Source organism: Sorex araneus, chromosome X (assembly GCF_027595985.1).
Source record: "Sorex araneus isolate mSorAra2 chromosome X, mSorAra2.pri, whole genome shotgun sequence".
In the NCBI taxonomy this organism is placed as follows: domain Eukaryota; kingdom Metazoa; phylum Chordata; class Mammalia; order Eulipotyphla; family Soricidae; genus Sorex; species Sorex araneus.
Genome location: NC_073313.1, coordinates 224,305,375 through 224,322,489, shown reverse-complemented (window position 1 = coordinate 224,322,489; position 17,115 = coordinate 224,305,375). Strand labels below are relative to the sequence as shown.

Below are 17,115 nucleotides of genomic sequence, written 5' to 3'. Positions count from 1 at the left end.
TCTTCAAGGACTGAGTCCATGAGATATTTATCATGAGAAATATTTAGAATGTAAGTTTGATGGGATGGAAGCAGAGGTTCCTAACACAGAGGGCTTGGAAAGAATCACAGAGCTATGTTCTGAAGAACAGGAGAGGAGTTGAGTGAAGCGTGGCTGTGAAATCCCAATGGAGAATCAGCTGGCAGAAATGGAAGAAGTCAGGTCGCTTTATCTGCAGGGGGCATCTAAAGGGGTGGCCCTCATGTAGAACTGAGACCTTGACCTGTGTGAGGTCTACACGTTCTGGTAGACTAGTGTCAGAAATGAACTGAATGGTTTGACACTTAGTTGGTGTCAGACACCTGACCAGTGCTGGGGAAACACACACACACACACACACACACACACACACACACACACACACACATACACACACACACGGTGTTCAGAAAACACAAACTTCTCTCAGGCCTTAGGATATAAAGCAAAAAAAAAAAAAGAGATGAAGACCACTGGAACCGACAACAGAAGAGAATGTCTCAGTATGGAAATTTCAAGCCCAGGTTTAAGGAGTAAAAAAACAAAACTAGAGACATGGCACAGAAGACATACCTCTCTACCCTACAACCTGAAATGCAAATTCGGGGTTGCGAAGTTAACCCAGAGCAAAGCGGGTCTCTGCTTCTGAAAGCTCCAGTGCCTTAAGAACTCCACAACAAAGTAACATCGAACCAATGAGTTAAGAGAAAGACATGAACAACTAAATGAAAATTCATAATTACTTTGAAAATATAACAGCTACATATGAGATGCATAACAAAGAGAAATCCAACTTGACAAAGTCATTCTGAGACAAATAAATCAATACTGAATAGCTGGGAACAAGTGGGAAGGATCGGGCACTGAGAATCTAAGTCTAAACACATCCTCTTCCCTAAATTCAGACAAGCTGCACTTTCCCCACACTCAGAATTAGAGGTACGGGGAAGAAAGCCTCTCTGTACCACACTTGTGCCAAAAGTGTGGGACCAACCTCTTCTCAGCATCCACTAGCATGACAGTCTCTAAGCTGTGTCAACTTTCCAAGCCTCCGGTTCCCCATGCTGGCTGGGGGCTGTGACTGGCCTTAAGTCTCCCTCTTCCTCCCCAGTCTTCACCAATTCCAGTCACTTTCACAGGGGTCTATGGGATTGCCTCTGAAACAACCCCCCCATTTCCAAATGAGTCTATTAGCCTTCTCTCTTTAAGCCAAAACTATTGCAAAAACATACCAGACCCCTGAACTTTACCCTCTTTGAATGCTCCCAATAGAGTTCAAATTCCAAGGCCAAACTTATCTCCCCTCCAGTCTGTTTAAAAGTGCAAATCTTGCACCCCAGCCCTTCCTGACCTGAGTCTGCTCTTCATTCACTCCTTTCCTCCCCCTTCACGGCATGTATCGTACGGGTCAACCTTGGGGACTCACGTGAACTCGGGGCATGGGCAAGCCATGCAGTTACAACCCTGTCTCCCCTTCTGTCCATGTGGTTCTCCGGCCTAGAACACATGACACGGCTTGCCCCCTTAATCCTCCACAATAGTATGAAATGCCACATTTCTAGTGTGGCAGGTGTGGCCACAGAATTTTAAACAGGATAATATGCCCACTCTCAGCCCATCCTTCAAGGCACTTGTCACCCTCTAAAACATCATTGCTCTTCCTTTTTTTCTTTTATTATCTCTCTCTGCTGGAAGGTTAATTCGTACCAGGCTGAGAATTCTGCCCAGGACCCGAGTCTGTCTCTGGCACAAAGCAGACACTCGGATGGCAAAAGCAGAGTGACTGATCAACAGCATTCCCCTAATGGGAAGGTATTTCCTGGGCCTACTCTTCCCTTCCCTTTCCAGGTCCTCATGGGCCTGCCTGGGGTTGTGTCACTGAATGTGGGGCCTGTGGAAACTTAGGCGGCAATGAAAAGCTTTGGAATGTTCAATGACCAAAAAGTTCATTCAAAACTGCCCACATAAGGAAGCTGAGGTATTTTTGGTAGTGCTCATCTGTGTCCATTTCTTGAGAAAAAAGAGATCACGAGTGAAATAAGTGCCCCGAAAGATGTCCACCATTGTATCCATCAGTGCCCTCGGTGTAACTGAGCCCCTTCCTCACCACCCCATCTCAGCACCCACATTCAGACACTTCTCGAGAACAAAAGGGCACCACTCACTGTCACCATATTCATGCAACAGCAAGGAAAACGCTGAGTCACAGAGTGAGCAGAACACACACCCCTCTCTATTCCCCAGCTCCCACCATTCCACTTCAGTAGCTATGTGTCTACGGATCAGACACCCACTTCAGCCCGGGAATCCAAAGGATAAACCCACCCTTTTCATCTCCAGCACCCCTCACACACTTCGGGAATTTAGTGACACTGATTATACAGGTTAATGAACAAACAATCCCTTCCACTTGGGGATTCGTGTTCAGTCATGGGCTGGAGTGGGCAGCAGTGTATCACATTCAGTGGGGGCACAGGAAGTCCCCTTTCAGGCGTGGTCTACCAGTGTTGAGACCCTTTTATGTGCCATTCTGCCCCTGGACACTCCCAGTCCCACAGTCAGTTCTCAAGCAAGCCCAAAGCCCTCACTGAGGTTCCTGAGCTCTCTATTAACCCTGGCCTTGCTGATTGGCCCAGATGAGACCAGGCCCTGTATTTATTCCTATTTCGACAAAACACACCAAAAGCTCCTTCACCCTGCTTACTGGGTCGCCAGTCACAGAGGCACTGACAACAGACTATGGCCATTATTTTTATTTCAACAATAAATGAGTACCCCTGACACTCCCTCCCCACCCCAATAAAATATGTGTCCTTCCTTCATCGGTGATAAAGGCATTAGACTAATCCCTCCAGGGCTGATACTTCAGTACTACCCCTTTGGATGACATGGATTTTTTCCAGAATGTGACAGAACTTCTTAGAGCACAGCAAGGACTGGGAACATTCTGGCCAAAGACAACCTATTGACTTGAGAAAACAAACTTTTCCTCTTAAGACAATATCACTGAAATGCTTATATGCACTGGTATGAACACGTGTTCGGCTCAGTCGACAACCTTTGCCAAACAAACTTTCTTACAAGAGGTTTGTTTTGCAAAAAGCCACACACATTCTAACCAGGGATCTAAAGATTAGGAACCTGAGGCTTCAGCATACCAAACACACTTCATTAGAAATGTACCCTCACATTCCAGTGACTTTTATGGTGAAACATTAGGGTGGCAGAAATCTATCTGAAAATGTCTCATATGCAAAGAAAAGTTAGCTGAGTTTTCTGCTTATCAAGATAAAATTCTAAAGGGGGGTGGGTAGTAGAGGAAACGCTTGAGAGGAGTCCCAATAAGGCAACAAAGGGACAAACATTTGAGATTCAAAGACAGTACAGGCAGTGGGATATATTCTTGGCCCAGAAGTCACAGACTTGGGGAGTCCGGCTGGCCCTCGGCCTCCCATACATCACACTGACCGCCTGCTAATGGAAGCCAGCCTCCTCAAGCATTCCAGCTGAGCGTGCTTCGACATTTTCACACGTGTGGCCAGTTATAACCAGCGGTCATAACCAAAGCAGCAGACGAGTGGCTGTCAACCTTCAACACCCACTCCTATTTAGGCAAATAGGACCAGCAGGTGGTTGCACACCACTATTGTGCCCCACAAGCATCGAAAGTCAAACAAATACCTGCCCAAACGAAGGAAACACAGTGTCCAGCCCATTCTATAGTTTGATTCATGACAGGCATGTGGAGTGGAATTGCTATGGGTCTATCTATACAGTCATTCAGGTAACATGGCCTACAAGAGTGTTAACTTGCTTGGTGTTGCAGAACAATGCTCTGGTACCTTCACCACCGCCAAAGCATCCCAGGCCCTCTACCACTGTCTCTGTGCCCAACCCCTCCCCACTGCTCTCTGCCTCCGCTTGGCAATCTCACCTTAGCAATCAAAGGCCAAAGAGTTGGAAGCACAAAATTTTAACTATTTCCAACATATGCAGAAGGATTCCAAACTGAGAGGAAGGGCGCTCCATTCCCATGGCACTTGGTCTAGGAAGCAGCTACAAAGCCCTCCAGCCCGTAACCCTCAGTGCAGGGACTTAAGCTGCTAGGCAAAGCAAGACTTTCCTAAGAGTTCAGTTCTGTTTTCATGAGAGTAGACTCCTCTCCCTCCTTAGCTGATGCTCTGGATAATCCCAGATTCTGTAGACTTGAGTTTGAAGATTGACCTCCCTGATGATAATGATGACAGGAATTTTATCTGCTTTGTTCCCTGCTGAATCCCAGTGTCTAAAGGAGAGCCTGGTACAGGGTAAGCACTTGATAAATATTTGCTCAGTAAATGAGTAACTTTTCTAAAGCACTAAGGAGAAAGAATGCTAAATGAGAAAATGTAAACCCTTTCTGCAACCGTTTCTTGGGGAGATACTGGACCAATTCACAGCTCAACTATTCCAAAAATGAAATGAGAGGAACAGTACAAAAGCCTCAAGCAGCTCAACATCACAACTCTCTCTGCCCCTCTTCCCTGAGGGAACACATTTACACAGTCAAGCAGCTTCCAAGAGAACTCAAGATCCCGTTGTCATAGGAGTTCCCCAAATAAATCTTACTTTACTCAGACTAATCATGTAAAAGGAAAGTGACTAGGCTTTAAGTATTCTGTCCTGATCCCCTTCTCCTAAGCTCTAGACACCCAACCACAGCATTTGTACAGCTTGAGAGTGTCAGAACTGTTCGCCGAAAACACTATCTGGTTCCCTTTGAATGGAGTAAAATGATAGGAGGATTAAGAAGAACTCAAAACACACAGGTCATTCATGGGGTTCAAAGCATGAGCGGCTCAAAATCAGTTGGGCGCAGAATAAGAGGCCAAAGGTTTCCTGGACACAATGGCTAATGTCTGGGCAACAGCCACAAGCAGTATTCGAATGCTGCCATAATTGCTCTCCTATTTTGAGAGTAATCAGAAAATTTTCAAGGGCTTAAGTCATTTTTCTCTAGTTCATAAGTTTATTACGTGGTCTTATTCTTAGAAAAAAAATACAGGACGGGTGTTGGAACATTGTATGAGTGAAACCCAATGATGAACAACTTTGTAACTGTGATTCAATTTTTAAAAATATGGAAAAGAGGGGCTGGAGGGAGAGTACAGGGGTAAGGTGTTTGCTTTGCACATGGCTGACTGACCCCAGCTGGATCCCCAGCACCACATATGGTCCCCCAGAGCACTGTCAAGAGTTATCCTGAGCACAGAGACAGGAGTAAGCCCTGAGCATTACCAGGTGTGGCCCAAATAACAAAAAAAGTGTTTGTGTGGGGGGGGGGAGTGGTTTTCTGTAAATAATGCTTGTAACACTTGATACAATGTGACTATCATCGGCTATCCTAATAGTAGAGGACACCTATCATCTCCCCACTGAGATGAGACCACCAGAACTGTAATGGTGCCACCATACACCCTACATCCCAGTGACAAGGTCCTTTCACTATGCCTATCATATCATCACCTGGTAAGTCATCTACATCACAAATACACACATTAGGGATTAATAAGCATAATCAAATCTTCTTGCTTATTTTCATGAAAATGATGTGAAACTGCAAATAAACTCTGCAAATACTCCACCAAGAACAGTGTGATTTCACTAGATTGTCAGAGGCAACATAAAGTAAAATGCAATGAGAAATTACTTTCGATCTCTTTTGTTCTCTACTTAATGAGTTCTGATGAACAATCGCCTAAGAGAAAAAGCACTGAGAGTCACAAAAATAACAGAAGCTTCTATTTGTTTAAAAACAACGACACCAAAACACATTGCAGTGCAGGAAGAACTGGTGAGTGTCAGAACAGCACCGAAGGGCCAGGCCAGGGAATGGCCACAGGAGTCAGGTGGTCATGCTTCCCATGTGTGGGCTCAGAGTTCCATGTTCAGCACTACATGGCCTGCTGGGAACCACCTAGTGTAGCCCTAGAGGCCCCCACACCCCAGCGTAGCTGGGCCTGAACCATAGTGCATTGCCAGGCCCAAACACCGAACACATGGCACTGTCAGTCCACAACAGTGGGCCCCAGGAAGCCATGGGCACCTTCAAAGTCACATGACTGGGCCATAAAAGAGAAGTGGGAAATGTCCCTTTGTGAGCCCTTAGGGCAGTATCTCTCAATGTTTTGTTTTTCCCTGACCCTGCTCCTCCTTTGTGAGCTTGTTTCCTTCATGTAGCCCACCCCCATTCTCCCAGGTGGCCCCCAGTCTCATGTCCTGGCCCCACACTTACACAGTTTTCACTGTGGCCCCCTTAGATTATCCTGAGAATGAAAACACTGCCAGAGGACAAAGGCAGGATTTAAACAGTGGAAACAGGAGACGGGGTGCAATAGTTAGGAAGGAAAAGACAGGTATCAAAAATAGATGGTTCCAGGAAGAAACACGTGGTGTTTAAAGTTGGAGAGAAGGAAAACTCTGGAAGGTCTTAATCATTAGACGAAAGAACCTGGAGTTCACTCAAATCCTAGTAAGAGGAAGACGTGAAGGTTTCAGAGAAGGAAAGTAACGCAATCTGAAATTAGGAAGATCCTTCTGATGGTCACCTACTGACAGTACCTAGCACTGCAAGGTCAGAAGGAGAGAGAGAGAGAGAGAGAGAGAGAGAGAGAGAGAGAGAGAGAGAGAGAGAGAGAGAGAGAGAGAGCGCTCCAAGGGGAGCGCATGCTTCCATGCTGGAGGTCCTGGTTGCATGGGGCCCCCTGAGCACCACAGGGAGAGACCCTCTGAGGCATGATCTGGGCACAGGCCCCAGGTGTGGTGCCAAAACCTAAAACTTTTAAAAGTCCTGTATTCAGTAACTATGAGGTTCAAAGGTGCATGGTCTTGGTGCTATTCTGAGTGGCGGGAGATAGCATTTGATCCTCATCTCTCCCTGTCACAATCCATTATTAGCAAATGCTGGCCAGACAAGTTACCCATGAACTCGGTACAGAGCTCTCCAACAGAGCTCTCTTGTACAGACCCTTCCTATCACACCTAAGAGTCCTCTCTTGAAAGAATTTAGAACTTCCACTGGAAAGACACTCCTCACAATCAGAAAGTCAAACAGTGTATGTCTTCTGTGCTGCCCTCATCTCTCTGTGGAGGACGCCCAATGACATCAAGGTCAAGGCTCCTGACACACACAGGGGTGAGAGGTCAGAGGAGCCAGGAGCAGGAGAGAAGCCAAGCTGAGTAGTGCAGCCAGCACATCTGGGAGTCAAAGATCCGCCACAGACAACAAAAAAAACTTGTTCTGCAAAGGAGCAGAGTTAAGAGCCATGGTCTGTTTTCAGTTCACTCTTTTATGCACTGTCCTTATCCGAAAGTCATGTACTGAAGACGGAATGTGAATATTTTTCAGTCATCTAACATGTAAGGAAAGAAAATTTCCAGATACCTCCAAAGTCACGTGAGCTCCAAGGGAAAGATCTGGATGTTTTTCCAGACTAACCACGAGCAGTAGGGCCAATGAAATACCAAATGTACTTACTCTGAGGTAAACTCATTGGAAAATTTTCAAATTACGTGGGCTGAGAAGCTGCTCAAGTTCTTTTTTATTCAAATTAAAAACCAAATTCTTGAAATAGTTCTGCTAGCATGCAGCAAAAAGTCTTAAGATTTTGTTTTCTTTTGTTTTTTGGGGGGGTCACATCTGTTGGGGTTCAGAGTTATTCCTGGCTCTGTACTTAGAGATCACTCATGTCAACACTCAGGAGACCATACAGGTTGCCTAGGATTGAACCCCTGTCAACCATCTGCAAACAGTACAGCATCCTACTGCTCCAACCCCCAAACTAAGCTATCTTATCCAACCATATCACAAAATGATGTGGGATCTTATCCCACCTTTGTAACACTTGGCTGATTTGCATCAGAAATTGAGCTAGCTGGGGCTGGAGCAATAGCACAGCAGGTAGGGCATTTGCCTTGGGCTCTATTCCCAGCATCCCATATAGTCCCCAGCACCGCCAGGGGTAATTCCTGAGTGCAGAGCCAGGAGTAACCCCAGTGTGACCCAAAAAGGAAAAAAAAAAAAGAAAGAGAAAATGAAATTGAGCTAGCGTTCACTCTGTTTCCATTACTGTTCAAGATTCATTAGATTAAAGCAGGAACGTGAACTACAGTGGGAAAGTCCCACTAGGAAGAGAAAGAGTGAGAATGCTGGAACAACGGCTCATGTTTCTCATTACAACTATCAACATTAACACAGAGAACAGAAGCTGCTTTACTAAAGGACTGTGACCAAGATCTTGCTAAGCACTTAACAAACCAGATAATTATATTACCTAGATATCTCCTAAACAGTTCTCACATGCATAAATCTTGCGAGCTAATCATTATTTTCACACTGAACTGGAGCACTGTCGTCCCATTGTTCATAGATTTGCTTGAGCGGGCACCAGTAACGTCTCCATTGTGAGACTTGTTACTGTGTTTGGCATATCAAATATGCCACAGCTAGCTTGCCAGGCTCTGCTAGGTGGGCGGGATACTCTCGGTAGCTTGCCGGGCTCTCTAAGAGGGACGCAGGAATTAAACCTGGGTTGTCCTTGTACAAGGCAAACACCCTACCCACTGTGCATTTTATTTCTAAGCTGAGGGATGTTTTCCATTGAATCCATGAGGACAGAACAGAACACATTCTCGGCCCATGTCTTGTTGGAGAAACAACTGTATCTGGAAGTTGCCATGAGAGATTTCAGCATACAGTAGCCTCATAGGCCGGGAGGGCCCCACAGCACTAACCTGCACACTGCACTGGCCTGTGGGCACTGTCAGGTGTGGCTACAATTACTTTCAGTAAAAGAAAAGACCTCAACACACACACACACACACACACACACACACACACACACACACACACACACAGCCGCTATCTGTAATCACAGGTGTTAATTCAATGTATTCTGGTGATCACGTCATAATACATACAAATAGAGATCCACCTGATTTCTTTTGTTTTATGGCCACACCCAGTGGTTATTAGGATTACTTCAGGAGTCATTCCTAGCCGGCTCAGGGGATTTTTATGAGGTGTCAGGGATTTAACCCAGACCAGGTGTATGCAAGGCAAGTGCCTTGCCCGCTATACTATCTCTCCAGCCCATCAGGTAGTCCATCTGAAATTAAGAAAACACTCTCAATTAATTATATCATAATGCTAAAATAGGGATTTTTAAAAAAACAGATCAGTAACAGCTGATATGGATGAAAGATTCCCTCTGGGAAGCATGCAATTATGGCTATGGACAGGAGCTCAGCAGGGAGAGTGTTTGGGCGGGTTCCCTGGGGAACAAGGGAACATGTACTATGTGTAATTCAGTCTGAGAGCAAAGGGTAAAACAGGAGCTGCTCAGGGGGACTGGAAAAAAGGCAATGTAGGCAGAAGATACCGATGATGCAAAGATGCCACGGTGAGACGGACTGAGGTGTATGAGAATTGACAGGTCACAGTTAGATGGGGTGGGGGCTGGGGCTGGCCTGCACCTGGCAATTCCATATTTATCAGGGAAATCTGTGCCTTAAATGCCATACACTGTCTCTTACAGACAATGGTGAAAAAAAAAAGGTGCTGTCTTTATTCTAATCACATTAGGAATTTATTATTTATTTCATTTCCTTACTAGGGCTGGTGGGCTGGAGCGATAGCACAGCAGGTAGGGCATTTGCCTTGCACATGGCAGACCCAGTTTCTATTTCTCCGTCCCTCTTGGAGAGCCTGACAAGCTACTGAGAGTATCCTGCCCTCACGGCAGAACCTGGCAATCTACCCGTGGCATATTTGATATGCCAAAAAACGTAACAGCAAGTCTCACAATGGAGACATTACTGGTGCCCACTCGAGCAAATCAATGAACAACACAACGAGACGACAGTGCTACAGTGCTACAAGGGCTGGTGCCTTTCCTTAGGGGTGGGGTACCTGGGCCGTAGTGGCATGCTAACAGCATCTTACACAGACCCTTTCAAGGGCAGGGATAAATATGAATACGCCAGTGCATGAATTTGTATGTTCTTAGTTAGATAGCATTCTATGCATAAACATCCCCTGCCCCCCACCACCCCAGAGTAGAGATTTAAGCTGGAAGAATGGCAAGCAGGACTGTCACAGAATGCACACTGAGGCAGGGCTAAAGTTATCATGGTGAGCAAACTAGAGGCAGGGGGAGGGAAGCACTTGCCAGAGCCCAAAAGATGGATAGAAAAGGTGAACCTCATTTGTAGTGGAGCAATACGGGAGAGCAGTGTTCTCTCCTGGCTCCAGTCCTGGGGCTCTGGAGAAACTGCCTTTCTGTGAAGTTTCCCCCGTTTGCAATAGCACCTCACTCTTACGGGATTCTTTCAAGAATGAAATGATTTATAAAATGTGTACAGTATTGGACCGAGGTTGGGGCTCAGAGGTAAAGTTCATGATTTGCATGAGCTAGGCCATTGGTTTGGTTCCTCATAATTTAAAGGGGGATGGGGGAGGAGGGAGGAGAGAGAGAGAGAGAGAGAGAGAGAGAGAGAGAGAGAGAGAGAGAGAGAGCGCAATGCATGGCTGCCTGAGTACCAAGCAGGAATAGCCCATGAGCACTGGTCCAAAAGTCAAAAAGAAATTAAGAGGTATTTAGAACAGTACCTGCACACAGTAATATTGAGTAATATCTCAATAAACGCTATCATCATCACTATAAAACTTGCAGTCAGTAGTTTTGAAATGCTTGCGTAAATACGTATCTGAGACATGTTTTCAAACTTCCTCGTACTTAAGGATCACCTGGAGAGCTAGTGGAAAATGTTGATTCCTGGCTTGTCAGAAGTCAGGCCTAGGAAACTAGACTATTTTCACAGCCCTCCCCGGGAGATTCTGATATGGCAGGTCCAAGGATCTTAATTTTGATGATGCATTGTTTCAAGGCATAAAGTTTCAAGAAGGAGATAACGTGTATCATCGCAGGCACTTAACTATATGGATAAATTCCTTTTCTCTTTTGTTTTTGTTTGGGGGCTACACTTGGCAATGTTCAGGGTTTACTCCTGGCTCTGCACTTTAGAATCACTCCTGGTGGTGCGCGGGGAACAATATGGGATGCCAGGGATCAAACTCAATTTAGTTGTGTGCAACATTTAAATGCCTTATCTGCTTTCCTATCTCTCTAGTCTCATAGATAAATTGTTAACAAATTTCAGATCTTTTGTTTTGTTCAAACAAAAGGACATAAGAGCAACTGGAAAATCTATTTTTAGGGGAAAAATGTGTTCAGTTTTTAATAACCATTTCACAAAAATATTTTGTTCCAAATGGCCCCAAATGGCCCTGTGCACTGCAATATCAGGATAAATTCACACTGGACAATGATTATATGTGTGTGTGTGTGTGTGTGCGCGCGCGCGCCCATTTTCTTCAATTATTAGATTTTATTTTCTATCAAAAATAATACACTCGGGGCTGGAGCAATAGCACAGCGGCTAGGACATTTGCCTTGCACACAAGGCCGACCCGGGTTCGATTCCCAGCATCCCATATGGTCCCCTGAATACTGTCAGGAGTAATTCCTGAGTGCAAAGCCAGGAGTAACCCCTGTGCATTGCTGGGTGTGACCCAAAAAGCAAAAAAAAAAAAATACACTCAATCTTCTATCATAGAGGAAGAGAGAGTCTTTTCTGCTGAAAACAGGAACACTACGTTTTCTTTTTTCACTTGAATTCAGGATCTCTCAACTTCAATACTGATAGGTTATTTTTTACAGGAATTACACTAACAAATGACCTTTGTCAAAGAAATCAACAAGTGGATCAACCTCAAGCAAGGAGAAACAAAGGCCTGATAATCACATCAGTGAGCAACATTTAGAGATTGCACACAGACGGCAGTATTCCTTTCCTCTCAAATACCATTACATAAAACATAACTGGGGTTTTTTATTTATTTATTTATTTTTTTATCCCATTGTTTGTCGATTTACTGAGCGGGCACCAGTAATGTCTCTATTACACTCAGCCCTGAGATTTTATTTTATTTTTTTATTTTTTTTTTAATTTTTTATTGTGGAAAGTTACAAAGTTACAAAGTTTTCAGGTTTAAATCTCAGTTATATAATGCTCGAATACCCATCCCTTCACCAGTGCTCATATTCCACCACCAAGAATCCCAGTAACTGGGGTTTTTTTAGACCCAACAAGACTATGACAACACAAACTGGACTCTTTATAGTAATAAGCTATGTACATCCCCATTTTATTAGCAAAAATATTCGGCACTAGTTGAGTTTTAGCTGAACAAGTTTTAGCTGAATAGAGGTCATTTACATACTGAACCCAAATACTTCAGAACTTAAATCTTCTACCCCACCAAAGGATGGGGGAGGGTGGCATAGTTTAAAATTAGCCATGACAATCAACCTCCACTTTTCCTTATCTGACTTTTTCAAATGATTCCCTCCACCACAAACATTTTCATGAGACTCCATGGTTACATCTGCACACATCTGTCAACAATACATTTCTGGAGGGAAAGAGAAACTTAAGGCTTTTTTAACATTGTACTTACATGTGAGGGCTCAATTCATAAAAATTTCTATTCCTATAATCTTCCACTCTTTCTGGTGAATAAATTGGCAATGACCGGTATGGGTTAACAGATATAACCACACTTCCAATGTATGTCTGCAAACAAAAGAATGAAATAAATGCATTAGCACAAAGATGTCTTCTAGCATCTTAAACCTCAGTGTAAGAGGGTTTATCTTTTTCAGAACACCTGCTCTCATGCCTTACCATTCACTTTTCGAAACCATTTCACAGCTTGGAAGACCAATGGTCAAGATTGTTTATTCACTTTTGCTAAACCTGGAAACATAGTTCATACACTCAAAAATACCTTGCAAAATAAAGCTCTAGATTAATTAATGACTCTTGAAGGAAGTTTCCCAACTGTCTAGCGATTCTGCCAAAGTTTCATTACCAGCCACATTAATTTTTGAGCATGGTCTATGTTCTCGCTGACTCTGGTCAGAAATAGTGCTCCTGTCTCTCATCTTAAGCCTCCAATAGTAACCCCGGTTTTCCCTTCCTTCCTACTCACACCCATATCCATTGAAGAAGTTGACGTTGATTCTACTGATCTTCCACAAGTCTCTCAATTTTTGTGAGGAGCTCTGAGTGAACTAGTTCCATATCAAAACCACAATTTCCCTCTGTGTATTCAAATAACATAATTTGTATTATAACTAATGTGCTGGAATACTATCATTTAAATGCTTTTTTCTGAAGTACACAATGTCAAATTTAAATGATCACAGATTTTTTAAAATATGGACACTTCTCAACAAATTAAGAACTAAGCTTCCAAATGACCCAGCAATCCCACTTTTGGGCATCTCGAGAAAAGATGTTTGCCTTCCTATGTTCATTGGAGCATTGCAGCACTATTCCCAGCAGCCAAAATCTTAAATAACTCAAGTTTCCAAGAACTAGTGACTAGATGAACTGTGATATATAAAGACAATGGAATACCACTCAACTATAATTGCATGATTTTGTCTTGAACATGCAATATCATGCAATTTGCTTCCATATGGATAAAACTGGAGGGAATCAGGCAGAATGAACTCTTTCCTATGTGTGATATAAAGAAGCATAGTAAGGGAACAATAGAAGGCACAAGGAACAGAATCTGTGATGGTCTACAGAACTGAGCTCATAGTGGTGGGAGTTGGGGGACATTCAGACTCCCTGATTCAATGCTGGAGGGTAGCGGACCCATGCCTGGAGAGTATGTAGTTATGATTCTGTATGCATGAAACCTAACAGTAAGAGTTTTGTAAATCATGGTGAGTAAAATAAAATTCTAAAATAAATTGTAGCACTTTAGCACTGTTATCCTGTTGTTCACTGATTTGCTCAAGCGGACACCTGTAACGTCTCCATTGTGAGACTTGTTGATACTGTTTTTGGCATATTGAATACACCACAGGTAGCTTGCCAGGCTCTGCTGTGCGGGCGGGATACTCTCATAGCTTAACGGCTCTTGGAGAGGGATGGAGGAATCGAACCCGGGTCGGCTCCATGCAAAGCATACACCCTACCCACTGTGCTATTGCGTCAGATAAGATAAAGAGAATGTAGAACTTAACTTTCTGACAGATCAGTGATGTACTTTAGCACATGCTAACCCTCTTAAACCATAAACCAGAATTCTCCTTACTGTTTTCTCATTTATATCTTAAATTCCAGGCAGCCAAGTATACGGCTAGTTCATTTTGCAAGACTAGGTCAATGCCACAAGCAAAAGTCATTCAATCAATTGTAATTGTGATCTAATTGAAACAGTAATTCAATCTTAATGTCTCAACTTTTCCTTTCAGTTTCAACTTCAGAAAGATAAGAGGAGGAAAGGGTAATAGGAATAAATAAATATACACACACACACACACACACACACACACACACACACACACACACACACACACACACACACACATATATATAGGTGGCAAAAATTTTAAACAAGTCAGAGGCTGAAACCAAGATAGAAATTACCTCTAGCCTCCCCCTTTCCTGAGAGTTTCAGCAAAAGGAAACATTCTCTCCTAACAAGTTTTACCACTACTAATTTTACCAGTTTTACCAATACTAATTTTACTACTAAAATCAAGGAAATTGCCGGGTATTTTTACAAAATTAAACAAAATGGAAAACAGACACACAGAATGTCTGTCCTCTTGTTCTTTTTAAAAACATAGGTCAGAATATTTGGCCATATAACAGTTCCCTAAGCGGAAAAAGGCCATATTCATATATGATTTCATTCTTTATGAATATAATATCAAGAGTGAAGAAGAACCTGTTGTGAGCAGGATGCTCAGCTCCCAAGAAACTTTTTGCATTTTTTTTCTGATGCTCCACCACAGGGATACAACTAATGTAGTCTGATGAAAGACGGCTCCAAGTTTCCTAACTTAACCCAGTAGACTTTTTTCAGGAAGGCTTCTTTGGACTGCAACTTATCTAAGCAAACAGGTGGAAATGTTTGAAACTTATTATCTAAATAACTCCTAGCTAAAAAAGAAAATTGTGTTACACATGTTGATAGGAAGAGACAATGATCGGTTATTCCCTGAACAACTGTTAAGTTTACTTAGGATCAGTATTCTTTCAGTGAACAGTACAGGACTCTGGGTTCTAAGTAACTCTTACGTGCAACAAAGAAAATAGATATTTTGTCATTAGAGAAGAGCCCAATTATCGAGACGCTCTTTTATTTCCTGGAGTTTTGGGCCACACCTGACAGTGGTATTCATCAGGGTCAGGGGAGCCATATGGGGTAATAGGGATCAAACCCAGGCCAGTTGTGCACAAGACAAGTGCCCTACCCACTTACTATCTCTCCAGTCCCTATCACATCGATTTGAAAAACCAAATTTCATGGCGGCTAATCTTGTGACTCGATAAAAATCTGCCACTATTCTGGCACAGAAAAAAACTGCTGCCTCAAATCAAAAGCCTCACTACCAGGTTGAATGTTCCTCTTCATTACTTCTAACTTGTATACATTCTGAATTAAGTGGACAAGTGTCCCTAGCTATTTCCCTTTCACCCTTAATCACAGGTACAGCCCCTTAATCACATCCAGTAAGTATTTGTTAACTGGATGATTCACACAGTTCATCAACAAGAAAGTGAATAGTAGGAGTCATTAACTCTCATATGATTATTATTTTGTTTTGTTTTCATTTGGGACAACACTCACTCTGCACTCCTGGAAGGGATCACTCCTGGCATTGCTCACAGGACGATGCAAGGTTCTAGGGATCAAACCAAGGTCAGTGCAAGGCAAGCGCCTTACCTGATGTACTCTCTCTCTTCAGCCCCTCATACAATTATTCTTGTGTTGAAATATGACAGCATGCACACTACAAACAGTACTTAATATTTCCTTAAAACTATTTGCCATTTGTTACCACTGAACAAATTCTCTCCTCACCATTTCTTGTCCAACTAGGGCAGATGGTTTGTAAAGATGGCTGGAACAATTCTTTCCATTCTGAATAGACAAATCTTTTAAATGTGATTTTGGTATGCTACCAAAAAAAAAAAAAAAAGGAGTTATTTCTCCATACATTTCATGTTACTTGATTTGACCAAAGAGACCAAGACCAAAGAGATATAGCAAAGAACTGAAAGTATATTGCACTAGAATTTCTACTTTTTATAATCAATGAACTCGAGCTAGCCTGTGGGAGAGCTTGAATGGATAATCAAGATGAACCACATAATCTGCTGCCAACCCTCTTACCCATGAGTAAGGCTGTTGTAAACCACCTAGCCCCAGGGAGCATGAGAGGACTAAAATCACACATGTGATCCCCAGATCAGACCTGAACTCAGCCTGAATTGCTGTCCCAGAAAACATGGTGCAAATAAATGGCTGTTGCTTTAGATTGCTTCTTAGGGGCATGATGCTGGTTTACTTCACTGCTCCAGAAAATGATCCAAGAAGTCAGAGAGGTAAGGCCTTGAATTTCACTGATCCAGAGCATTCACTAGCCCCATATGGTCCCAATCCCTGCCAGGAGTAACCCCTGAGCTGAACTAAGTGTAATCCCTGAACACCTCTGGGTGTGGGTCACTGCCTACCCCACCCCCCAAACTCCCCCATTCCTGCACACACAAATGTGCACGTGCATGCGTGTACACACGGAAAGAGAAAAGGGACCAAATAGAACTAGCTTTATCAGTCTAAAGATGCAAACAATAAAGTAAACGGAGATATCTCCCCATTTCACTTTCTGTATGTTTCAGATAATCTATCTCTAACCTTGACTTCCTAATCGGTTGTCCTCTACTACGAGACCGGTTCTGGCCATCTATGGGGCTCTTCCTTTCCGCTTAGCACACTGACTAATGACTCACAGACCCTTCCAGCCACTAAAATACTCCAAGTGTGCAGAGTCTTCTCCTTCCTATACAATGCAGAGACTCCTGACAGCATCTGATTGGCTCAGAGGAATTTATAAAGCAACTCTCATTTTAGATAACAACCCTCTGGGCATTCTCCAGTACAAGTAAACCTCTTGGTTGGAGAAC

At 43.3% G+C, this 17,115-nt stretch overlaps 1 protein-coding gene across 4 annotated transcripts in view; it reads right to left on the bottom strand.

The window, feature by feature from the left end:
- MYO1B (myosin IB) overlaps window positions 1-17,115 on the bottom strand; it is a 194,660-nt gene that overhangs the window by 128,731 nt on the left and 48,814 nt on the right. For all 4 annotated transcript variants that reach the window (XM_055122358.1, XM_055122357.1, XM_055122359.1 and 1 more), the window contains exon 3: window positions 12,578-12,693. In XM_055122358.1, coding sequence (XP_054978333.1) covers window positions 12,578-12,693 — 116 coding nt within the window. The remainder of the gene's footprint in view (window positions 1-12,577; window positions 12,694-17,115) is intronic.